The sequence below is a fragment of the Macaca fascicularis genome, chromosome 20 (genome assembly GCF_037993035.2).
Source record: "Macaca fascicularis isolate 582-1 chromosome 20, T2T-MFA8v1.1".
NCBI classification, from domain to species: domain Eukaryota; kingdom Metazoa; phylum Chordata; class Mammalia; order Primates; family Cercopithecidae; genus Macaca; species Macaca fascicularis.
Window position 1 is genome coordinate 83,812,595 of NC_088394.1, and position 25,143 is coordinate 83,837,737.

Here is a 25,143-nt window from a genome sequence, read left to right on the forward strand (position 1 = left end):
CCGTGGTCTTGCCTAGAAGGGGCCTGGGCACCTGTCCATGTTTCCTTATAAGCACAGGGGATGTGGGGCAGCCTTTTATAATGGGTGCTCCAAGCCCCAAGTCCACCAGGATGGGGCACAGCAAGCCGTTGGGCTTCTTGTCCACCATTCCCCACACTGCTGGGACTCTGGGACCAGGGGCCCCGTGGAGGGCATTGGGGCCAGTGAGAACCACACAGCACCTCGATGCCAGCAGGTTCACGTGCTTCCAGATGCATCTGGGCCAGTGAAGGTGGGTGTGGGCTCTTCCTGCCACCTGTGGCTCACCTGGAATGCCACACCTGAGGCCCCACCGTAGACCCCCACTTCCCCCCTCCCCCTTCCACCCCCAGGAAACCACACACTGCAGCATGGGCCAGACACTCAGCCAGGATGGGGGCCCCCAGCCCTTGCTCAGCCCGAGTCAGGGAGGTCCCTGGGGTCCCAAGCTCACTGGTCTCCTTTCTCTAGGAATACATTGCAACAACCTTTCTCCTTTAAAATATCTGTTCATCGGCCAGGTGTGGTGGTTCACACCTGTAATTCCAGCACTTTGGGAGGCCGAGGCAGGTGGATCATGAGGTCAGGAGTTCAAGGCCAGCCTGGCCAAGATGGTGAAACCCCATCTCTACTAAAACTACAAAAATTAGCCAGGCACGGTGGCAGGCGCCTGTGATCCCAGCTACTCGGGAAGCTGAGGGAGGAAAATCACTTGAACCTGGGTGGCACAGGTTGTAGTGAGCCGAGATCGCACCACCGTACTCCAGCCTGGGCGACAGAGTGAGACTCAGTTTCAAAAATAAATAAATAAATAAATAAATAATCTGTTCATCAAAAACAAAGTTGCAGATAGACATACTAAAATAAAAGGCATGTTGTTAAACGAAGAGAAACACACAGAAGCCATTGTTGCACTCGTTCTTGGAACTATATATAAATATGTGTATAATTATGACAATAGATATCACTCCCTATTTAAAAAACGTCCCAAGGTCACCTCTGGGTGTGCAGTTAAAAGCAATTTTCATTTTCTGGTTTGGGTGGACTCTAGTTTCATATTAATTGCAGTGTTACTTTCATAACAACAAGTTCAAAAAACAGAAAGAGTCCTCAACTTGAAAAAGCATCAAAAAGTCAGGTGGGTGGGTGAGCAGAGGTGTGATAAAGTGAATATGGCAAAAATGATCATCACAGGACTGAGACGTCAAACGCGTGGATTCTTCTCGTTCATTTCTTTTCATTTTTTTGTATGTTGCAAAAATTTCATAATAAAATATTTGGGGAAATCTATAAGGCATCACCAAAATGGTGGTTTTTATCACCCAGAAAAATTACAAAAACCAATTCCCAATATTGACCCACACTCATTTTCTCTACTGATTCCCACTTTGGAATGCTGAAAATAAGACTGCTTTAAGAAGATGATCTCGGCCAGTGCAGTGGCTCACGCCTGTTATCCCAGCACCTTGGGAGGCTGAGGCAGGTGGATCACTTGAGGTCAGGAGTTTGAGACCAGCCTGGCCAACATGGCGAAACCCCATCTCTGCTAAAAATACAAAAACTAGCAGGGCCTGGTGGCACGCACCTGTAATCCCAGCTACTCGGGAGGCTGAGGCAGGAGAATGGCTTGAGCCTGGGAGACGGAAGTTGTGGTGAGCCAAGATGGCACCAATGCACTCCAGCCTGGGTGACAGAGTGAATCCTGTTTCAAAAAAAACACAAAAAACAAAAAACAAACAAACAAAAGAAGATGATCTCTACTGCAAAGATATGCAAAGATGCTCAGCTTCTCAGCAGAGGGCCTTGTGGATCTGCTAGTCCCTATAGCTGCAAGCACACAGCTGAGTGAAGCACGGCAAAGAGCTCAGGCTCTGACCTTGAATCCCAGCTGTCTGACTTTGGCAAGTTCCATAACCATTCAGAACCTCAGTCTCTTCTTGCGTTGAATCAGAGTGCGTACAGTGCCTTCTTCATAAGAGCACGGTGTGAGTAAATGGGTGGGGTGGCCGACTGTTCTGGTTTGAGCATTGACAGTCCCAGGTCCCAGGAGATCCTTTACATCTGAGCAGCGGGCATGGCTTGTTCACCCCCCACCATACAGCCAGAGACATAGAAAGTGTATAGATACGTGCCGTTAGGCCACATCTACAAACCTCGGCGGGGTACGCATGGCCGTCCACTGTGTGCTCCGAGCCCGCCTCGTTCACTGCTCCCCAGTGGAAGTGAAATTGCTTCAGTCTGTAGTGGTTTTCCAAGGGCCCACCACTAATTCCTGGAAATAAAGGCAGCAAGACGTGTGTGTCATTTTGTCTGTTTGTTGAGCTGTGGTGTTACCTGAGGCATTGTCTATGTTAGGGTTGTATAAGCTCACTCACAAGGGGTTGCTATATGGTTGACGTGACAAGCCAAGGTGGGCTCTGTGAAGGGTGGGCTGTGTCTGTCCCATTCACTCTGCCCCACCACCAGCCCAGCGCCTGCCCCAGAGGTTCACAGTAAATGCCGAATGAGGGCAGGGTCCCAGTGCTGCCACTGGGTGGTGGTGGGGGCCTCAACTCGTTGCAGACAGAAATCGGTAAAGAATGTTTCTGAGATGCCTGCCTGTCCTATAAGATTTCCAGACTTCAATTAAAAAAAAAAAAAAAAAAAGATGTCTTCCAAATATTTTTTAAAAGCAGCTTAAATCCTATCACCAAATAATGTTGTAAAATAACACACAGTGAGCAAGGTTTTTGTTTTGTTTTATTTTATTTTATTTTGAGACAGAATCTCACTCTATTGCCCAGGTTGGAGTACAATGGCACAATCTCGGCTCACTGCAACCTCTACCTCCAGGTTCCAGCGATTCTCCTGCCCCAGCCTCCCAAGTAGCTGGGATTATAGGCATGTGGCACCATGCCCAGCTAATTTTTGCATTTTAAGTAGAGATGGGGTTTCACCATGTTAGCCAGGCTGGTCTCGAACTCCTGACCTCAGGTGATCCACCTGCCTCTGCCTCCCAAAGTACCGGGATTACAGGTGTGACCACTGCACCTGCGTGAGAAGGTTTTTAAATAAGCAGACCCTGAGCTATAGCATCAGTCCTGATCTCTCGCAGTCCCTGCTTAATCTAGGCCCACCACAGGGCCAGCTTTTATTGAAACACTCCTTCCTTCCTAAGTCACCCTAAACACTGACCTTGGAGTCAGCGCTCTCCACCTGCAGGCCTCGGGGTGCCCTTCTCCATGGCACAGTGCCAGGTGTGGCTTCCCAGGAGCTTGGTTTGCCTGACATGAGGGACTCAGCCATGAGCATCACTCACCGAGGCCTCAGGCTCTGCCCTGCAGAGTCATGGCTGCTGTCCTCAGGTCCGGGTAGTGCTGGGAGTCTGCCTTTTAATGAGCTCCCCGGGGGGTTCTGATGTGGGTGGCTTCTCCTGTGTCTAAGCCCTTTGTCACTAACAGATTTCCATCAACAACTGCTACAAATGTGGTACCTGTTCCACACGTTGTCTTCATTGAAAGGAGCACAGTATGCTCCCGGGATGGCTGGGCAAGGCTGGAAGGCACTGGCAGAGCTAGAGCGCTGGTCACGAATTCGGGGTGGTCCGAGTGCCTCCCATAGCTGTGGAGGAGCTTCGTGTCACCCACCTTGCTCATGTCACCTCCCACTGCGGCAAAAGCCAGGAAAGCACTGAGCGTGTGATGAATGCCTTGGGGAACTTGACACTGCTGACTCCTGGTGGTTTCCCGACACCAAAAGTATGTATAGTTGGGCTGGACGTGGTGGCTCACACCTGTAATCCCAGCATTTTGGGAAGTCGAGGCGGGCGGATCACTTGAGGTCAGGAGTTTGAGACCAGCCTGGCCAACATGGTGAACCCCCGTCTCTACTAAAAATACAAAAATTAGCTGGGCGTGGTGGTGGGTGCCTGCAATCCTAGCTACTCAGGAGGCTGAGGCAGGAGAATCGCTTGAACCTGGGAGGTGGAGGTTGCAGTGAGTTGAGATTGCGCCACTGCACTCCAGCCTGGACAACAGAGTGAGACTCAGTCTCAAAAAAAAAAAAAAAAAAAAAGTACTCATAGTTGGAGGCACCAAGGTGTAAACTGGAAAATGGAAAATGGATTCGGCTCTGGTCCCGTCAGGGGCTAGGCAAGTGGTGGACCAAGCCACAGAGTTGCTCACTGCCCCTCTTCACTCAAAATCTCAGTGTTGGTCTGGAGCAACCTCGGAGTCACACCTAGTTTTAGAATTCTACCATTATGAGCGAGTCTTCTAGTCTGCTTAAATATGCACAGATGAATTACATCTCAATTTTTTTGTTTTTTTTTTTTTTTTTTTTGAGACGGAGTCTCGCTATGTCGCCCAGGCTGGAGTGCAGTGGCCGGATCTCGGCTCACTGCAAGCTCCGCCTCCCGGGTTTTTACGCCATTCTCCTGCCTCAGCCTCCCGAGTAGCCGGGACTACAGGCGCCCGCCACCTCGCCCGGCTAGTTTTTTGTATTTTTTAGTAGAGACGGGGTTTCACCGTGTTAGCCAGGATGGTCTCGATCTCCCGACATCTCAATTTTTTTAATGACACAGAAAGAGTCCTTCCCACAATAAGCACACAAAATCACTTTGTTAGGCCAGGCAAAGTGGTTCACACCTGTAATTCTAGCACTTTGGGAGGCCAAGGCAGGCATATCACTTGAGGTCAGGTGTTCGAAACCAGCCTGGCCAACATGGTAAAACCTCATCTCTACTAAAAATACAAAAAATTAGCCGGGTGTGGTGGTGGTTGCCTGTAATCCAAGCTACTTGGGAGGCTGAGGCAGGAGAATCGCTTGAACCCGGGAGGTGGAGGTTGCAGTGAGCCGAGATCGCACCAATGCACTCCAGCCTGGGCGATAGAGTGAGACTCTATCTCAAAAACAAAACAAAAAAACACTTTGTTGCTAACAATCAGGTCTTATTCTATGGTGGCCCACAGTGCTGTGAATGAGAGGGAGAGGTGGGGAAGCCGAGGCACGAGGAAAACCTTCCCACTGGGTCACATTGCAAGAGTTTCATGGTGATTTTCTAGCCTTGAAATTACAAGAGAGATGAGTTTTTTTTTTTCCTTTGAGAGGGAAGAGTATAAGAGTCAATCGGCCTTTGTGGTTTTCTGTTGTATTTTGATTTCTAGGGAGAGGTTAAGCAGATTGCCAGCAGTCTCTGAGGTATGCCAGTGGGAACCAGGATTCAAATCCAGGTTTGACACCAAAACCAAAACCCATGCCTTTTCCACTTTGTCCTTCAAAGCACAAAACACAATCCTTTTTTTTTTTTTGAGACCGAGTCTTGCTCTGTTGCCCAGGCTGGAGTGCAGGAGTCCGATCTCGGCTCCCTACAACCTCTGCCTCCTGGGTTCAAGAGATTCTCCTGCCTCAGCCTCCAGAGTAACTGGGATTAAGGTGCCTGCCACCAAGCCCGGCTTTTTTTTTTTTTTTTTTTTTTTTGTATTTTTAGTAGAGACAGGGTTTCCCCCTGTTGGCCAGGCTCATCTTAAACTCCTGATCTCAGGTGATCCGCCTGTCTTGGCCTCCCAAGGTGCTGGGATTACAGGTGTGAGCCACTGTGCCTGGCCTCCAAAACACAGTCTAAGGAACTTACAGAACCACAAAATGCAAGTACGGTGAGCTCTGTGCTTGCTTCTGCCTCAGACTGTGTCTGAGGTGGAAAGGGGGTTTGTAGCCAACCAGCCCCAGGGGCACCAAAGTGCATTGATTGGTGGCTGAGGGTGGAGCCTGCCAGGGGCTCTGCCTCGCTCTTGGGATGGGTTCACTCATGACGAGTTTACTGTGTGGAAATTCATGCATGTCTGTATCATCTCTTCTAGAATAGAAATGCCTAGAAGGCAGGGATGATGGATGCTTCATGGACAAATTAGACTGTACCCAACCCGGTAGATGCCATTTGTAAGACTCTGAGTTAAGTCCCACCCAGTTGCACTCTTAGGACAGATGCTGTTTCTAGGCTGGGCATGGTGGCTCATGCCGGTAAATCCCAGCACTTTGGGAGGCCAAGGTGGGCAGATCACCCAAGGTCAGGAGTTCAAGACCAGCCTGACCAACATGGTGAAACCCCATCTCTACTAAAAATACAAAAAATTAGCCAGGCGTGGTGGCAGGTGCCGGTAATCCCAGCTACTTGGGAGGTTGAGGCAGGAGAATTGCTTGAACCTGGGAGGCAGAGGTTGCAGTGAGCCAAGATTGTGCCACTGCACTCCAGCCTGGGCAACAAGAGTGAAACTCTGTCTCAAAACAAAAACAAACAAAAAAAGAGGCTGTTTCCCTCTGGACCATCACTGTATCAACAGGACTTAGTGCAGGAAAGGGTCATTGAAGGCACACAATGAACCCTCATGGGATGAATGAATACAGGAACGAATGGGATTAGTCAGTTCATTGATTTATTCATTGAATCACTCGGATGGTAAGCAGCTCTGTGTGTTGCAGTGGAATCGAGCCTTTCCCACGGCAGCTTGGGAACCGCTGGGGATTTCTAGGAAAGTCCACGGAACACAGAAATAGTTAAAGACCTGGATTGGCAACTTAGCTCTGCTTCTAACTTGCTGTGTGACCCTGGGCAAGTAGCTTAGCCTCTCTGAGCCTAAGCCTCTCTACCCGTAAAATGAGAAGAGCGGGCAGGATAAATGGAGACAAGGCAGGAAGCATTTTGTAAAATGTTGTCTGATGAAGGCAGTGATGGTGATTGTGCATCGCACACCGTTTGGGGGCTCTGCAGCCTCGTCTGTGTAAAGTGAGTTACTACACATTTCTCTCGGTCCCAGCTCAAGCACCCTAGGGTTCTACATAGGCACACAAATAGGGTCCCAAAGAGAGCGACACCAACTGCATAAGTCCACTGACAGCTGGATGCCTGCCGGACCCCCACCCACAAAACCTAGTAGAAAAGTCAGCCTCCAGACTGTGGCCAACCAGCGAGGGCCAGGAACGGGAGCTACTGGGACCAGAGCTGCTGGGAGCTGCTGGGACCAGAAGGGACTTGCGAGTCCTGAGCCTCTGCAGGGTAAGGTGCTAACTCTGGGGCTAGAAGACTTTCCCAAGGCCACTCTCCCAGCAGGGCTGGAGCCCACGGGCATCTCCTCACCCTTCCTGACCCCGAGCTGTCCCAGAATTCTTTTTTTTTTTTTTTGAGATGGAGTCTTACTCTGTCACCCAGACTGGAATGCAGTGGCATGATCTCGGCTCACTGCAACCTCTGCCTCCTGGGTTCAAGTGATTATCCTGCCTCAGCCTCCCAAGTAGCTGGGATTACAGGCGCACGCCACCACACTTGGATTTTTTTTTTTTTTTTTTTTTGTATTTTTAGTAGAGAAAGGGTCTCACCATGTTGCCCAGGATGGTCTTGATCTCTTGACCTCATTATCCGCCCACCTTGGCTTCACAAAGTGCTGGGACTACAGGCGTGAGCCACTGTGCCCAACCTGTCCCAGAATTCTTTACTGCAGCAGCCTCTGAGGGGCTGGATTCCCCGCCTCTCTACCCATTGGAGTAAGAGAAGTCAGCCCTTTCCAATCTGCCCCTGAGGGGAGCCATGAAGCTCTCGGAACACGCGGCCCCTCCTCAGGCTCAGGCTGGCTCGGGGCATCTGCACGCCTGTACCTGAACAAGGGACTTGCTTGAAACGGCAGCCACCCTGGGCTGGGGACCAAGCAAGCTTAGGGGAAAACCCAGAAAGGCTACTGTGTCTCACTAGCTCTGTGATACACAAATAAGGAGGGAAGCCAAACGTTGGTTCTTCTAAGAGGGTAACTGCAGAGGAAGGCTGGGCCGCTGCGTTTTCGGGAGCAGCAGGTGCAGGGGCCGATGGAAAACTCGGGCTGGGCTGGAGCGGCCCCTGGTGGCAGGTCGGTGGAGAGACACCCGGCACCCGGCCACGTGGCCCGCGCGGGGCGCGCGCATTTCAGGAAGACACAGAGGCGGAAGGAAAAGCTCGGCCTTTTCATTGAAAATGCAGCGAGTATGGATTCCACAGGAGCCTCTTCAGCGTCAGTCTAGTGTGGGATTCACACACCCTGAGCCTCTTTCAAAGTAAAACAGAGAATCTCACTGCAAATTTTAAATCCCACTGTAAATTCCAAAATTAGACCTGCCCGGCGAAGGCCGCCCACTAACAAAATGCCAAGCGTCTTTCTTGAAAAACTGGAAAGCCGTGTTTCGTTGCTCTTCCTGTGGACAACACAGCATGGGGTCAGGAGTAGGGTCTGGAGTCGGACGCATGCACGTTCAGAGGCTGGGGCCATCACTCCCAAACTGTGTGCTCTAGGTCCAGCTTTTGCACCCCTCCTAGCCTCAGTTTCCCCATCTGTAAAGTGAGGATGATCCTTGAACCCCCACCATAGGACTGTTATTACCATTAAGTCACATGGGAAATACGAAGTGTTTAGCGCAGCGCTTGAAGTAAAGGAAGCACTCTAAAACAAACAAGCAAACAAACAAAAACCACCAACTGGAAGCCACTGAAGCCTTCATGGGGTGAAATAGCGGATTAAGGGGCAAAGGCTCTCGCTGGCCAGGTTCTGGCGTGTCCCGGGCACCACGCATCCTGTCCATGAGCTCATGTCGTTGTGGTGATGGGGAAGGCTTGGTGCGTGCCAGGAGTGCGGCGGAGGAGCTGGTGTTCACTGGGCACCTGCTCCTGCTGGCATTGCGAGGTAACTTTGTGTTCCCACCAGGATGAACTCCTCACAACGGCCCTACAGAGCAGGTCCTGTGAGCCCAACTTTGAGATGAGGAAATTGAGACACAAGAGAGGTTCGGTCACCTGCCCCAGTTTAGCTGGCAACTTCACCCAGGTCTGATGGTCTAAGCCCTCAGCTTTTGGAGCAGGGCTCAGGCCAAACTCTGCTACTTGCCTTGCCAGTAAACTTAGGGACCCAATTTAAGGCTACAGACCTGGATAAAATAATCTCAAAGTGACCTTTATTTTTTAGGTGGAGTCTCACTCTGTCACCCAGGCTGGAGTGCAGTGGTGTGCTCTCAGCTCACTGCAACCTCTGCCTCCCAGGTTCCAGTGATTCTCCTGCCTCAGCCTCCTGAGTTGCTGGGACTACAGACGCATGTTACCAAACCTGGCTAATTTTTGGTTTTGTTTTTGTTTTTTTTTTGAGATGAGCCTCGCTCCGTCACCTAGGCTGGAGTGCAATGGCCAGATCTTGGCTCACTGCAACCTCCGCCTCCTGAGTTCAAGTGATTATCTCACCTCTGCCTCCCGAGTAGCTGGGATTATGGGCACCTACCAGCATGCCCAGCTAATTTTTGTATTTTTAGTAGAGATGGGATTTCACCATGTTGGCCAAGAGTCAAGAGGTCTTGAACTGTTGAACTCAAGTGATCTGCTGCCTCAGCCTCCCAAAGTACTGGGATTACAAGCATGAGCCACTGTGCCCAGCCTACAGTGACTTTTTATAATGACAATACAATGTCAGGGTATTCTCCTTAATTTAAAAAAAAAAAAAAAGGCAAGCCCCATTCACAAAAAGGGGTCTTTAAGCTGCCAGCCTCCATCCCTCAGACTCTGCTATCAGCAGGGCTGGTCCAACGGGCAGCACTGGCCACTGTTGCCGCAGCGTCCTATGCAAGCAGGTGCGTCAGAACCGGCTTATGGAGATATAATTGAATGATTGCCTCAGTGCGTGCCAGACCCTGCAAACATAATAACAGATGACGTTTGGGGCCGGCTCCAGGCTGTGACGTGCTGGCCCCAGAGAATATTGTCTCTGCTATTACAACAGATGCTGTTAATAGCCATCTATTTGTAGTTCCGGGCTTTTACCAAGATAAGCAGGCTTTTGGCAGGCATGGGTTGTTTGAAGGCTTAAAATTAGTACAAGAGAAGTTTGAGATATTCTAATTACTTGTAACTTCAAATAACACGATGCTGCAAGGGACCAGCCTGCTTCCGGTGCCATTCCGGGAGGTGATGCAGGTTCCCAAGCTGTAAAGGGTGACGGCTGAGGGCTTCCGTGTGCCACCTCCCCAGGCAGGCAGGGGCCACAGCCACTGCAAGCCCCTGCCCACAGAACTCCGTGACGACAGAACCGAGACCACTCCCTGGACGTTAGCCTCTGAGACCATCACATATTGGCACTCGTTTGAAAGCCAGGCAAACGCGGGCTCCAATCCTGGCTTCACACGGTGGGGCTTTGCAAGTTGTTTTATAGGTCTGTGGCCCAGACTAGACGTTTGTAAAAGGATAATGATGCCTACTTCAGGGGCCCATGGCAAGGACTGAGTACTGTGATGCTTACAAAGTACCTCCCTAATAGTCCCTGGCACGCAATGAGAGCTCAAATAATGATCGCCCCTTACTTTTATTATGACTGGTGTTATTGTTATTATTAAAATTACTATTATCACCCAGGCGCGGTGGCTCACGCCTGGAATCCCAGCACTTTGGGAGGCTGAGGTGAGCAGTCACTTGAGGTCAGACGTTTGAGACCAGCCTGGGCAACATGGTGAAACCCCGTCTCTACTAAAAATACAAAAATTAGCTGGGCATGGTGGCGGGCGACTGTAGTCCCAGCTACTTGGAAGGTGGAGGTGAGAGAATCGCTTGAACCCGGGAGGTGGAGGTTGCAGTGAGCTGAGATCGCGTCACTGCACTCCAGCCTGGGCGACAGAGTGAGACTCCATCTCAATAAATAAATAAACAGTAAAATAAAATAAAATCGCTATCATCATTGCCATTGCCATCATCTCACCATGGCAGAGATCCGCAGTCCCCGGAAACAGATACCATGAGTCTCAAGGTAAGACCTGCACGTAAAGACGTCAAAAGATAAATATGTCTTGAGAAGACATGTCTTCTCATGTCCATGACAAGGGGCTTTGCCAGCCGTGCAAGCACGAAAGAAGAGAAGTCCCTCATTCATCCGACAACATTCACTGAGTTTCTCCCGTGTGCCAGGCACCACGCTCAGTATGGGGGACAGAGGGAGGAGGCTGTGGGCTCAGACTTGCCCTTGCAGAGCTTGGAATCCAGGAGGGGCAGACGGTGGTGGAGATAAAAAGCTGTGTGTCTGGGAGGTGAAGGCGCGGGCTTTGGGGCCGTAAACTTGCTGGGGACACCCCATGGAAGCGGCATTTCAGCCCTGAAGATGAGCTTTTCTGTTTGTCAGGTGAAGATAATGGCGGTTGCGGGCAGAAAGGGACGACCAGTGGAAAGGACCCTGGTGACAGCAGCCACCACGACAGAACAGGTGGAAGCACCAGCCGGCAGAGATGCTGTCGGGGACAGCGGGAGATGGGATTGGAGGGGCAATGGGGTTGGCGCCGGTGGTGGTGAAAGGAAGGGGGGCCTTCGCCAACAAACCCCAACAGGGTTTTTTTGTTTTGTTTTGTTTTATTTTTTTGAGACAGAGTCTCGCTCTGTCACCCAGGCTGGATGCAGTGGTACAATCTTGGCTCACTGCCTCCTAGTTTCAAGCAATTCTCCTGCCTCAGCCTCCCATGTAGCTGGGATTACAGGCATGCACCACTACAAATGGCTAATTTTTGTGTATTTAGTAGACAGGGTTTCGCCATGTTGACCAGGCTGGTCTCAAACTCCTGACCTCAGGTGATCCGCCTGCCTTGGCCTTCCAAAGTGCTGGAATTATAGGTGTGAGCCACCACACCTGGCCCATCAACAGGTTTTGAATGTTCCAGTCTTTTTTTTTTTTGAGACAGGATCTCATTCTGTCACCCAGGCTGGAGTGCAGTGGTGCGATCATGGCTCACTGCAGTCTCAACCTCCTGGGCGCAAGCCATCCTCCCCTGTCTGCCTCCTGAGTAGCTGGGACCACTATGCCCAGCTAATTTTTTTTTACAAGACCACTGTTAAAAGCCCAGGAGAATCCCGCAGCTCGCTGTGGTGGGCTGTTCTGCATGTGCTAGAGTCTGTTCAGCATTTCAGACAGAAAAACCTCAGCAGTCCTCTTCCGTGGGTCTCCACCGTAGCTCCTTTGAAATCTCTGTTCTTTCTTTGCACCATGGCCCTCCCTTCCTCTCCAATACAGAGAGTCCACACTCAGCTCCCCTTGCTCCTCCTCCACCCCACACTGCCCTAGCACCTCACCCTCCCAGTGACTGACTCGTCCCCGGTTTTGCACACACCTGGGAAGCATAGCTGGCCCGTCCTGCACACCAGCCTTGCAGGCTTGGTGAGTAGATCATCCTTGTTTGCTCTTGCCAGGTGCAGCCGTGTGCAGTGGCCCACGAGGGGTCATCTGGGAGGGCACCAGGAAGCGTACGTGATGTCCACCACGAGAGGCGTGGGGAGCTACGGCAGCACGTCCATCCACTGTGCTTGACGTCGTTTTTCTCCCCAGTGACCTTTTCCTGGACTTCCTAGCTGGATCTCCGTGAGTGCCAGGGCTGCTTCTGGGAAGGTTTTTGGACCCAGCACATCACCTGGCACAGTCAGGGTTTGCTCAATATTTGCTGAGAGGAAACGGCAGCCACGTCACAGATTTACAATAGGAGCTTCTTGTATGGAGCAGAAATGTCCATTTGTTGCCTGTGGCTTTGCAGGAGTTCCGAGCAGTGGCGAGAGGAAGTCACGGGTGACCACGGTGGGCATCACCACCTGATGGGGTTGCCGGCTGGTCCTGAGCTCATCACCGTCTATCTCCTGCGTCCATAGTGATTTCTATTAAGTGCAGCGTTTCGTCAGGCAACCGCCCACAGCACTGAGGGGTGGGACGATGGCAAATTGACCCAGACGCTCAGTGGGTGCTAACCACGCGGCAGGTGCAGATGCGGACCCCCAGCCCCACGAGATTGGAGTGCCGTTCAGCCCCGCGGCACCCCCGTCTGTCTCCAAGGCTGAGGAACTGGGGTGGGAGGAGGAGGCACAGAGCCGTCTGAACACAGCTAGGGCCACTCACTGGCCCCTGCAGGGGAGCAACGCAGTGGGGAAGCCAGGAGGGAGGGAAGGTGCAGTTGCTGTGGGTGGGCACGGGGGCTCAGCTACTGGCACAGAGCAACACGAGGGAACCAGGGAAGAGCAGGAGGGAGGACGCGGGGGTGGGTGTGGGGCTGGAGGACCGGGCAGTCCACAAGGTGGTCAGGACCTCAGCGTGGCTGGCGGCTGGGCGTGGGAGGGGCTGGGATGGAGTCGCGGGCCACCGCCCCCAGAGTGTTTCCTTAGGCAGAGTTCTCATTCCCCTTGTCAGGGGAGGGGACAGGCAGAGAGAAGCGCAGCAATGAGCCTGGAACAGAGCTGAGATGAAACCTCCGCCTCCTTTGTCTTCAGAACGAGAATTAATCCACAGAGGAGCCAAGGAAAACGCAGGCACCGAGGTGACGGGTGCAAGGTGTGAGCGACGTGGCCAGCATGGCGGCCCCACCACCAGCTCCATCCTGAGCGCTTCACAGACGTGGCCCTCTTCATCCACACAACTGCCCCGGGAGCCACTGAACGAGGCTCGAAGAAACCGCGGCTCGCACTGCAGCGCACGTCCGGCCACAGTCGCCTTTGATCACTTTTGTCACCCAGGGTCCTGCAGTCAGGGCTTTGTGTCTGCAACGGTCCCTGGGAAACAATCTACAAATCGAAGCTCCACCAAACTCACTCAGAGTCACAACATTTCTATCACTGACTGCTTTCCTCCAAGGCCCAAACTGGATTTATAAACTTCCAAAGAAAACTTCATATTGAAAACGTGATGCACCCATAGTACGGCAGAATGACATTTACCGAGGAAAAATGGGGCCGGGCGTGGTGGAGTGAGCTTGTAGTCCCAGCTACTTGGGAGGCTAAGGTGAGAGGATGGTTTGAGCTCAGGAGAAGCTTGCAGTGAGCCCAGATGCATGTCAGCCTGGGCAACAGGGCCAGATCCTGTGCCAAAAATAATTTTTTTTTTTTTTTTTTTTTGGTGGCTCACACCTGTAGACACAGCTACTCAAGAGGCTGAGCTGGGAGGATCAATTGAGCTCAGGAAGAGGCTGCAGTGGGCTGTGATTGCACCACTGACTGCATCCTGGGCAACAGAGCAAGATCCTGTCTCAAAAAAAAAAAAAAGGAAAAACTATTGTTTATGCCGTCACCACCCAGTAAACATAGTTACTGATATTTTTACTCCCAGTGTAACTTTCTGGTCCCTTCCCATAACCACATGTATTTGGTAAGCATTTCTTTTTGTTTCAAAATAAGCCAGTAACATTTAATAAGTAACAACAGTGTATTAGTCTGTTTTCATGTTGCTGATAAAGCCATACCGGAGACTAGGATATTTACAAAGACAAAGAGGTTGAATGGACTCACAGTCCCACGTGGCTGGGGAGGACTCACAGAAGGCGAAAGTCACATCTTGCATGGCGGCAGGTAAGAGAGAGTGAGAACCAAGAGAAAGGGGTTACTCGGGAGGCTGAGGCAGGAGAATGGCGTGAACCCGGGAGGCGGAGCTTGCAGTGAGCTGAGATTGCACCACTGCACTCCAGCCTGGGCGACAGAGCGAGACTCCATCTCAAAAAAAAAAAAAAAAAAAAAAAAATCAGATTGGCAGGGTGCAGTGGCTCACACCTGTAATCCCGGCGTTTTGAGAGGCTGAGGTGGGTAGATAGCTTGAGGTCAGGAGTTCAAGACTAGCCTGGCCCACATGGTGAAACCCCGTCTCTACTAAAAATACAAAAATTAGCCAGGCATGGTAGCACACACCTGTAATCCCAGCTACTCAGGAGGCTGAGGCGGGAGAATCGCTTGTACCCGGGAGGCAGAGGTTGCAGTGAGCTGAGATCATACCACTGCACTCCAGCCTGGGTGACAGAGCGAGACTCTGTCTCAAAAAACAAACAAATTAACAACAAACAAACAAACAAAAAACCCATCAGATCTCGTGAGATTTAATCATTACCACGAGAACAGTATGAGGGAACTGCTATAATTCAAGATGAGATTTGCTGGGGACACAGACAAACCATATAAAACAGCTACTTGCTAAATTACATCCCTAGGCCGGGCACGGTGGCTCACACCTGTAATCCCAACACTTTGGGAGGCCGAGGTGGGCAGATCACCTGAGCTTAGGAGTTCGAGACCAGCCTGGCCAACACGGCAAAACCCTGTCTCTACTAAAAATACAAAAATTAGCTGGGCATGGTGGCAGATGCCTGTAATCCCAGCTATTTGGGAGGCTGAGGCAGGAGAATCATTTGAATCCGGGAGGTGGAGGCTGCAGTGAGCTGAGATCATGCCACTGTGCTTCAGCTTGGGCCACAGAGCAAGGCCTCATCTCAAAAAAAAAAAAAAAAAATTACATCCCTGGTCTATGAATATTACCACAAAGACTGACCCGCTGGCATAAGCCCTCTCGGCATCCTCAGTCCACTCCCTCCACCCTCTCCTACACTCAGCCACTCTGCCTGTTCCCTGAACCTGCGAGGCTTGTTTCTGCCCAAGCCCTTGGACTTGCAGCTTCACAGTTAGAGAAGAGTCCTCAGAGAAGACACAGGATGCCCAGTTAAGTTTGAATTGCAAAGAAAGCAACACATTTTTAGTGTAGATCCCAAATATTTAGCATCGGTATGGTTTGTGTAATATTTAGGATGCTCGTATTTTAAAACGGTGATGTGGGAATGCTTCTCCCCACGGTCACGAAGCTGACACTTTCTTACCAGCTGGGACTTGGGTCCAGCGGGGTCTTTTCTGACCATGTTGTGTAATGCTCACAACCTCCCTCAGTGGAGTCATCTCTGGCCCATCACCTGGTTTCATTTTCATCATAGCACTTATTGCTGTCAAAAACCATCTTCTTTCTTAGGTACATATTTGTTTATTTTTCTGTAAACTTGCATAGAGAAGTACCCATTTACTAATTAATGTTTACTAACTTTCTTATCCCACAAGAACACAAGCTCCTTGGGAGCAGGGGTTTCCCTGTCTTGATTGATCCTTTGTCCCTATAAAAGACCACACAGCACATAGGGGTCGCCGTGCACCTGGGAAGCATCTGGGAAGCTCGACGATTAGAAATGGGCTTTTGGATCCAAATGATAACGATAGTGGCTCCACTGCCTGACATTTCGTCTAACATGATCCCACCCCTGGCCAGAGTTGATTGGACAGGGATGGCACTCAAACCGTGCTGGACCAATCGGAGCCCCTTCCTCAGTCCCGCTCCTAATTAGTGCAGGGCTGGGCCAATCAGAGACACTGCCTGGGAATTTGGAATTGGAATTGAGCAAGAACAGGAACAGTGGCTCCCCAGTGGCCGAATCTCTAACAGGTAAACTTTGGAAGCTGTTTGGTACATTTTCATTTTTCAGTCTCGAGGACCAAAAAAGCAGAGAAAACATGTGTAGAGAGAGACTGGACACTGACTTCTACCAAACTTCCCCCAAAATATTCACACCCAGGCCTGAGGGGAGGAACAGGCGCTACATATAGAATGGACATGAAAACACACGTGTGCACACATGCACACATGACACATGTGCACACACGAACACACATGCACACATGTATACACACGTGCTTACACAGTGCACACACGTACACAAACACACATGCACACATGACACATGTGCACACACGAACACACATGCACACATGTATACACACGTGTTTACACAGTGCACACGTGCACACACGTACACAAACACACATGCACACATGACACGTGCACACACAAGCACACATGTATACACACGTGCTTACACAGTGCACACGTGCACACACGTACACAAACACACATGCACACATGACACATGTGCACACACATGCACACATGTATACACACGTGCTTACACAGTGCACACGTGCACATACGTACACAAACACACATACACACACTAACACATGCACACACATGCACAGTAACACACACGCACACATGTATACACACATGTATGCACACAGTGCACACGTGCACACATGCACAGGAAAACACACACACACGAACACACGCATGCACACACGTAGTCATTTTAGGAACTAGACTGCCAGTTTATGAATTTGCAATGACAAATAACTTTCCCAGGATATAAGCATGATGGTCACATCCTTTCATCTCAGTCCAGGTGTCGTCCTTGAACCGCACAGCCACAGTCCCAGTCCTGACAGTGCCAGGATTCCCCTCCAAGGAATTCACTCTTCCCCTGCCTCTCATCTTGGAGCTGCCAATCTGTGTCCCACCAGAGGAGCCAAAAGGTTCCTAGAGCCTGCTCCTCTCACGGGGACAGCCCGGCAGGCACCCACCCCCCAACCCCGGGCTCTCAGGCCTCGTTTGGATTTATTTTGAAGGAAGCTATTGCCTACTAAATGCTTAATTCTCCCAGAACGGTGCCAAGCACTTCACATAGCCCTGCCCAATGAGCGGGGCCCTCCCGCACCTTTAGGGAATGAGCTGAGCTCTGTGAGAGCACTCGAGGTGGGACAGGCACAGCGTGGCAGCACGTGGATCCGGCTGCTGTTTTCCTTTGTGACTGGCACCTCTCCTCTCCCCCTTCCTTCCTCCACCCGCTTTGCTCCTCCCGCCCCCTGTCCCCCACAGCTTTTCCTCCTTGGCCTTCAAGGCCATACACATTTCCTGGAAAGAGCCTTTGCCGCCACCTCTGTTACTCATCGTCCTTGGCCTGTGCTCGCTCCAAGTGCTGGCACCCCCAGCTCCTAGGAAAACTGCTGGCAGTGTCCGCATACGGAAATTTCCTTGGCCTCTCCGTTTATTTTGCTTTGTTTCTGGCCCTGCCACGGTGCGGTCCAGGCCTCCAGAGCCTGTCTGTGCACAGTTGTCTGCACCTCATCTGCTCCCTTCCTTTCCTCTCACCGGCACTGCCCCTCCTTCCACCCAGGGTTTGCTGTGTTTTCGTCTTATTCTTCTCTGTTTCTCTCTGAAAACCTTTCTCTAGCCCTACCTGTCCTTCATCTGAGGTTCTCATTCCCTCTGTCCCCGGAGGCTCCTGATTCCCAATCCGGGTGAACAAAGAGGACAGAAAATCTGCGAAGCAGAGGACCGCGAACCTGGAAAAATCGGCTGCAGAGATGCGGAAGGGACCGGGAGCACGTGAAGCTGAGTAGGAGAGAAAGAAAAAGGAAACTGGGTTTCGGAGAAAATGACAAATAAAGTGAAACCAGATTGGCCCGTGTGGACGGGAGCCAAGGGAGGGATGACCCGGCTCATTTCCATGGCCTGGGAGAGACACCGGATCCTTCTTTTGGTCTGTGGCAGGGAGGGGCGAGATCCTTTGAGCAGATGTGAAGCCGGTGGAGAAGCCAAAAGTGAGGTCAGGACAAGGTCAGAGGCTGACCCTGGGAGACAGACAGCGGCAGTGGCCTTGGACCTGAGAGCTACCGAGTCAGGGAGGGGCCGAGGTCAGCTTGGGGTCCACAGCAAGGGTGCACGTCCAGTGAGGAGGGCGCCCCATCCTCACTCTGGGAACAGCATCCTCGGCTGTCCTGCGGGAGTGCTGCTCTCCACTCTCCGAACACACTTTGCTCCAGGCAGGGTCACCCTCGGGCTGGCCAGACAAGCGGCCAAAGCTGGGCCCCTGAGAATCAGCCCTGGGATGGTGGCTGGAACTGCCGGGAAAGAGGAGACATCGCTCCACTGGAGGCCAAGTCACAGTCTCGGGTGGCCGCCTTCACCCCACCGGGGAACCCCCATGAGTGTCCCCTGGGGAAAGCAGAGCCTGGGAGAGCCCTCAGAGGAAAGTGGAGCCTGGGGGAGCACTCAGAGGAAAGCAGGGCCTGGGGGAGCACTCGGAGGACAGCAGAGCCTGGGGGAGCACTCGGAGGAAAGCGGAGCCTGGGGGAGCACTCCGAGGAAAGCAGGGCCTGGGGGAGCACTCGGAGGAAAGCGGAGCCTGGGGGAGCACTCCGAGAAAAGGGGAGCCTGGAGGAGCACTCCATGGAAAGCAGGGCCTGGGGAGCACTCCGAGGACAGCGGAGCCTGGGGGAGCACTCGGAGGAAAGCGGAGCCTGGGGGAGCACTCCGAGGAAAGCAGGGCCTGGGGGAGCACTTGGAGGAAGGCGGAGCCTGGGGGAGCACTCCGAGAAAAGGGGAGCCTGGAGGAGCACTCCGAGGAAAGCAGGGCCTGGGGAGCACTCGGAGGACAGCGGAGCCTGGGGGAGCACTCGGAGGAAAGTGGAGCCTGGGGGAGCACTCAGAGCCCTGGCAGTCATCGACCCCTGCACCCAGTTGCAGCCCGGACTCTTTAGGATCAGAGCCGGCAAATCTCCCTCTTCTTTGCTTATGCCAGTTTGAGGTGGGGTTCTGCCAGGTACAACCAAAAAGAAGTCTTAAGAAGTCTTCACGGAATTCCTCACTTGGAGAGCAGCAGTGAGATCCCAGGCTGCAGGGACAAGAGGGAGGAAGGCGGGGGCAGTGGCAAGTGGGAGATGGCTCATGCTGACTCTGGAGCTGACTGTGCAAATCCCTTCCCAACTCCACCATCAGTGACTGTACCTTGGAATCTTGAACTCGGCCGTGCAGGAGTGTTTGCACCACGGAAAGTGGCAAACACCACACATCAACGCTTTTGTCCCTTCACCCAGCCCCGGAAAGCCAGCTGCTAGGCCTGTACCAGCATTCCCCACCCATGGACTCAGGAGGGCTGGGCTTACCTGGGACCACTTCTGAAAGCTGCACCAGGCCCAGCTTCCCCGAGGACAAGGCTGACTCACGGAGCGAGGACAAGGCTGACTCACGGAGCGAGGACAAGGCAGACTCACAAAGTGAGGACAAGGCTGAGCTGCAGTCGGCACAGGTGGAGTTAAACAGGCCATAGCCAACTCGCCCCTCGCCCGGGGTCTGCATAGACCCCACCTGCAGCCAAATTACATTTGAGCACACAGTAAAAGGATTAAAACTGATGATCCTCCTGCTCTCTCCTTTCCATTTCTTTGCTCTCAGTTTAGTCACTGTTTTTGTTTGTTTGTTTGTTTGTTTGTTTTGAGACAATGTCTCACTCTGTCGCCCAGACTGGAGTGCAGTGGTGCAATCTCAGCTCACTGCAACCTCCGCCTCCTGGGTCCAAGCAATTCTCCTGCCTCAGCCTCCCCAGTAGCTAGGACTACAGGTGTGCACCACCACACTTGGCTAATTTTTGTATTTTTAGTAGAGACAGGGTTTACCCATGTTGGCCAGGCTGGTCTCGAACTCCTGACCTAAGGTGATCCACCTGCCTCTGCCTCCGAAAGTGCTGGGATTACAGGCATGAGCTACTGCGCCTGGCCAATTTAATCACTTTTATTTTATTTTTTTTTGAGACTAAGTCTCACTTTGTCGCTCAGGCTAGAGTGCAGTGGCGTGATCTCGACTCACAACGTCCACCTCCCAGGTTCAAGCGATTCTCCTGCCTCAGCCTTCCGAGTAGCTGGGATTACAGGCATGCACCACCACGCCTGGCTACTTTTGTATTTTTAGTAAAGATGGGGTTTCTCCCTGTTGGTCAGACTGATCTCGATCTCCTGACCTCAGGTGATCCACCCGCCTCGGCCTCCCAAAGTGCTGGGATTACAGGCGTAAGCCACTATGCCCGGTCAATTTTTGTATTTTTTAGTAGAGATGGGCTTTCACCATGTTGGCCAGGCTGGTCTCGAACTCCTGACCTCAAGCAATCCACCTGCCTCAGCTTCCCAAAGTGTTGGGATTACAGGCATGAGCCACCGCACCTGGCCACTTTTATTTGTTTGCTTGTATCAGGACTCTTGGAAGCAAGTGATAGGAACTTAAGCTGATTTTAAAAAGAGGCTTATTAGTATAGGGGTTAACTGGGCTTCAGGTACAGCTACATTCAGATGCCCTGAAATTGGCTTGGGCCTTGATTTCTCCCCTTCTTGGCTTTGTCCTCCCATGTGGACACTTTCTCAGGAGGGCCCTCACCTGCTGTGTGGCACAGCTGACTTTTGCCCAGCCACGGAAATAATCTCTTTAAATACGTCCTAGGAAAAAAAAACTCCTTGGCTCTCATTGGCTGGTCTTGAGTCACATGTCCATGCCTGGCCCAATTGCTGCAGCCAGTGACAAGGATGTTCTGAGAGGCCACGCCCAGGTCCCCACCCACTCCTGTCTCTGGCCCCCCGTGAATGGGAGTCGGGGATGGTCTCCCAAGGAAAACAAGAACATTGGACCCAGGAGGCAGGAGGATGGAGGCCGAGCCAGCAACACAGCAGATGCCCTTACAAAACCACAGACTGTCAGGATCAGCGGCACCTGGGAGCCTGCTGGCATGAGATTCTTGGCTCTGCCTTGCACCTGCCAAGTCAGAATGTCTAGAGGAAGCACAGGTTGTGTTCTTTTGTGTGTGTGTGTGTGTTTTGAGAGACAGGATCTCGCTGTGTTGCCCAGGCTGGAGTTAAGTGGCACAATCCCAGGTAACTGCAGCCTCAACCTCTTGGGCTGAAGCCTCCTGCCTCAGCCTCCCGAGTAACTGGGACCACAGGCATGCACCACCACGTCCGACTAATTTTTTTTATTTTTATTTTTGTAGAGATGCAGTCTCGTGACCCTCCTGCCTTGGCCTATCACAGTGCTGGGGTTACAGGTGTGAGCCGCCGGGCTGGGCTGACAGGAGTGTGTGCTCTAACAGGAGTGTGTGCTCTAACACACTCTCCAAATGTTGATGCACACTGATGTGTGAGAACTGTCAGTCAGCCCCCCCACTAAAATTAGCACTTTATTCACTGATATGAATATCCTCGCCAGGACCAGGTGCGGTGGGGAAGGGGAGGTCCCAGGGAAAGTTGCGAGGCTGTTCCTGGAGAGGGTGTGCCACACAGACAGGCACGAAGGTGGAGATTCTTGACCTAAAGCAGGCTTTGACTTGTGATCCTGGGGGATAATTACCATCTGCGGTTTTCTTGTTTTCCAGCCTAAAACCTGAGGCTGGGTTCCCTTGGGAATACAGAAACATCTAGATTCCAAGGCACACATGCTGCCACTAGCTAAACAAAAAAATAACAAGTGTGCCCTTAAAGCACCGCAGAGATGTCCCTGCTCCACTGTCAACACTTCTTGTTCTTGCCCTGGGGGCTGAGGGATGGGCCTCCCGCGCAGACCTCAAGGCCTACTGGACACAGCCTCTGCTGGGCTTGAGCCAGAGGCCCGTCTGGGTCCTGGGCCGGCTGCCGGCTCTCCTGGGGACCGACTGTGACCTTGGCCTCACTCACCCAGGGTGCTGGCGCTTCCTCTCTGCGTGGAGCTCAGCTCCTGGTGGCCTCCTGGTGGATTTTTATGGATGTTGGATGCAGATTCTTTAAGGGTGCCCGCTCCCCAGATTCCCTTCTTTGCAGAGCACAGAGTCCCATTGGGAGGCCTCTGTGGTCTCTGACCAAGGAGTTCCCCAAGCCTCTTTTTTCGCATCTGTAAAATGGGGACTGGTTTGTGTCTCCCACGACCGTTGAAAGACTGCAGTTGTGCAAGTGAACCCCTTGGCAAGAAGTGAGTTGGTGACGGGCTAGAATCTGCAGTCAGAACGGAAGCCAGCTCCTCGCACTGGGTCACTCACCCTTGGCAGTCGCCCCTTCTCTAAGCCTCCATTTCTTCTTACATAAAATGAGGGTCCCGCAATACTTTCTGTAGTGGCTTCTGTTTTGTGCCATGCTGCTATTCATGGATGGCAGCACTTTTTTTTTTTTTCTTTTGAGATGGAGTCTCACTCTGTCGCCCAAGCTGGAGTGCAGTGGCTCAGTCTCTGCTCACTGCAAACTCCACCTCCTGGGTTCAAGCGATTCTACTGCCTCAGCCTCTCCAGTAACTGGAACCTCAGCTGTGCGCCACCGGCTAATTTTTGTATTTTTAGTAGAGACGGGGTTTCACCTTGTTGGCCAGGCTGGTCTTGAACTTCTGACCTCAGGTGATCCACACACCTCGGCTTCCCAAAGTGCTGGGATTACAGGCATGAGCCAGCTCGCCCAGCCTGGCAGTGCTTTTAAAGGGGGTCCGTCCACATACCTTCCTCCTCCTAGTAGTATCAGGATTCCCCTGGGGCCTCCTGCTCCCCACTGTGTGAGGTCTTGGTGAGGACATTAGCCAGGTGCCTGATGCTCCAGCAACTGAGGGCCGGGTATTGGCTCAAAGTAAGATCCCCAGGCATGTCGGACACACCCGGGAGGAGGCAGATGGGATGCCTGCCGGAGAGGACGTGGGGCTGCGGCTGCGTCGGGGCCCCCGGGTTTGATGATTCCCCAGGAAGAGTCACCGGGTCCAGCACAGAGCCACCCTCAGAGCTAAGCTACATTCAGCAAAAGGATGCAGAGCGAGATCAGCCACGCGAAGAGGTGCCTGGGCTGTATCTGGAGGACTCCAGGGGAGACGCACAGGACAGACTTAATTCTCCCCTAAACCAGCAGCGACAACACGTGTGACGTGTTCTGTACCAGGGCAGCTCACTAGCGACTCGGTGCCCAAGGGTTTATTGGGAGCTGTTCACACAGGCACCTGATACCCAGCACGTGGCCCAATTCCAGACTCGCCGCAGGAGGGAGAGCAGGTGTTCGGCATGAAGGCGGCTTACGGTGCCACCAGCTGGTGCTGGGAAAACACCAGGTAGGACCTGACAGCCACCCTGATAAAAATGCAAACATAATAGGCATAGAGAGAACCTTCTCAAACCGCAGAGCATCCGCCTGGAACTTCCGAGAATCATGGTGAAGGTTTGCTGAGATGATCCGCAGAAGCCCTTGGCCAAGCGCTGGAACCCAGTAAGGGCTTGGTGGCTTCCAGGACCTCTCAAGTCACCTCCCAGCCCACCCCGGTTCCTCCACCACCGTCTCCCACCTGCATCTCCCTGGACCGCCTCCTATTTAACCCCTGCTCCCCTCCAGGCGCCTCCTCAGTCTGTCCTTCACAGCAGCTGGGGGGTCCATTTAAAAGGTCAGCCAGGGCTGGGCGTGGTGGCTCATGTCTGTAATCCCAGCACTTTGGGAGGCCAAGGTAGGCGGATCACCTGAGGTCAGGAGTTTGAGAGTAGCCTGGCCAACATGGCGAAATCCCGTTTCTGCTAAAAATACAAAAATTAGCCGGGCATGGTGGCAGCCACTTGTAATCCCAGCTACTCGGGAGGCTGAGGCAGAAGAATCACTTGAACCCAGGAGACAGAGATTGCAGCGAGCTGAGATCACGCCACACACTCCATCCTGAAGGACAGAGCAAGACTCTGTCTCAATAAATAAAATAAAGGTCGGCCAGGTCACCGCCTGCTCAAGCCTGCAGTGATCTCATTTCCAGGCTCCCGACACCCCTGCCCTGCTGTGGGCCCATCTTCCTTGCAGGCCTCTGCCTAGATTATCAAGGCCAGTGTGGGCGTCACAGCCACCACTGCCTTCTGTCCTCCACCCCGTTCTGAGTTCCTCTTCCAACGTGCAAAGTGTTCGCATTTCAATTAGCTTGTCTCTCCCAACCCCTGCAGAGCGAGCCCTGCGGGAAGGGTTTTTCCTTGCTAGGTGCACCTGTGTGCATGCAGGTGCTGGCGGCATTCTCATCTGTAAAGTGAGCACCAGGCTCCGGTCCCCTCGAGAACCTTCGCACCATCCCCCGGGTGTGTCCTCCCCCAAGCGAGTCTCCGTCCCTGCCCCAGCAGCACAAGGAAAGCAGCACCTTCCTGCTCTCCTCCCTCTACTTCGCGAAGCCCCCGATCCTGCTCCCAGAACAACGGGAGAGGAGAAAGCCCTCGAGCCCCAGCTGGCACTTACCTGATGCCTCGGTGACATCGTCAAATTCCACCTGGAAGAGGTAGCCAGTGTTCCAGACGTACAGGCAGGATATTGCGTCATAGGAGACCCTGAGTGGCTTTAGCCGGGGGTCGTAGATGCTGTCCCTCCACTGGATGTTGATGGGAGACTGCCGGGTGCCCCCTGGCACGGAGACTGGGCCCGTCCAGAGTGGGTGCACTGCGGGGAGAGAGAAGGAGACCCTGAGTGAGGCATCAGCTTCATCCCGTGTTTTGGACGGACAGGGTAGAAACCTGGCCACACGAGACCCCACAGGTCTCGGCTCACGGGAAACTGGCACGTGGGGGCCCCTGGGCAGCTGGGCATGTGCCCACAGCGTGTTCGCCTTCTCCTCTCTTTTCCGCACCACCTGGGGACTCTCTTTCCCACCCGGAAGCAACTCCCTCGGCCTGTGCCGCCCGTGTGGATGGGGTTTTGATTTCTGTGCTGCCGTCGCCACAGAGTGGCCA

The 25,143-nt window shown here is 52.6% G+C and overlaps 1 protein-coding gene across 6 annotated transcripts in view; it reads right to left on the bottom strand.

The window, feature by feature from the left end:
- The window catches only part of CA5A (carbonic anhydrase 5A), a 57,102-nt gene that overhangs the window by 23,138 nt on the left and 8,821 nt on the right, over nucleotides 1–25,143 (bottom strand). For 5 of the 6 annotated variants that reach the window (XM_045382018.3, XM_074026666.1, XM_045382016.3 and 2 more), the window contains exons 2-3: nucleotides 24,656–24,853; nucleotides 2,172–2,290 (exon numbers count right to left, since the gene is read on the bottom strand). In XM_045382018.3, coding sequence (XP_045237953.2) covers nucleotides 2,172–2,290; nucleotides 24,656–24,853 — 317 coding nt within the window. Of the gene's footprint in view, nucleotides 1–1,603; nucleotides 1,721–2,171; nucleotides 2,291–24,655; nucleotides 24,854–25,143 lie in introns of all 6 variants that reach the window. The other variant, XR_012428681.1, reaches the window with a different exon arrangement.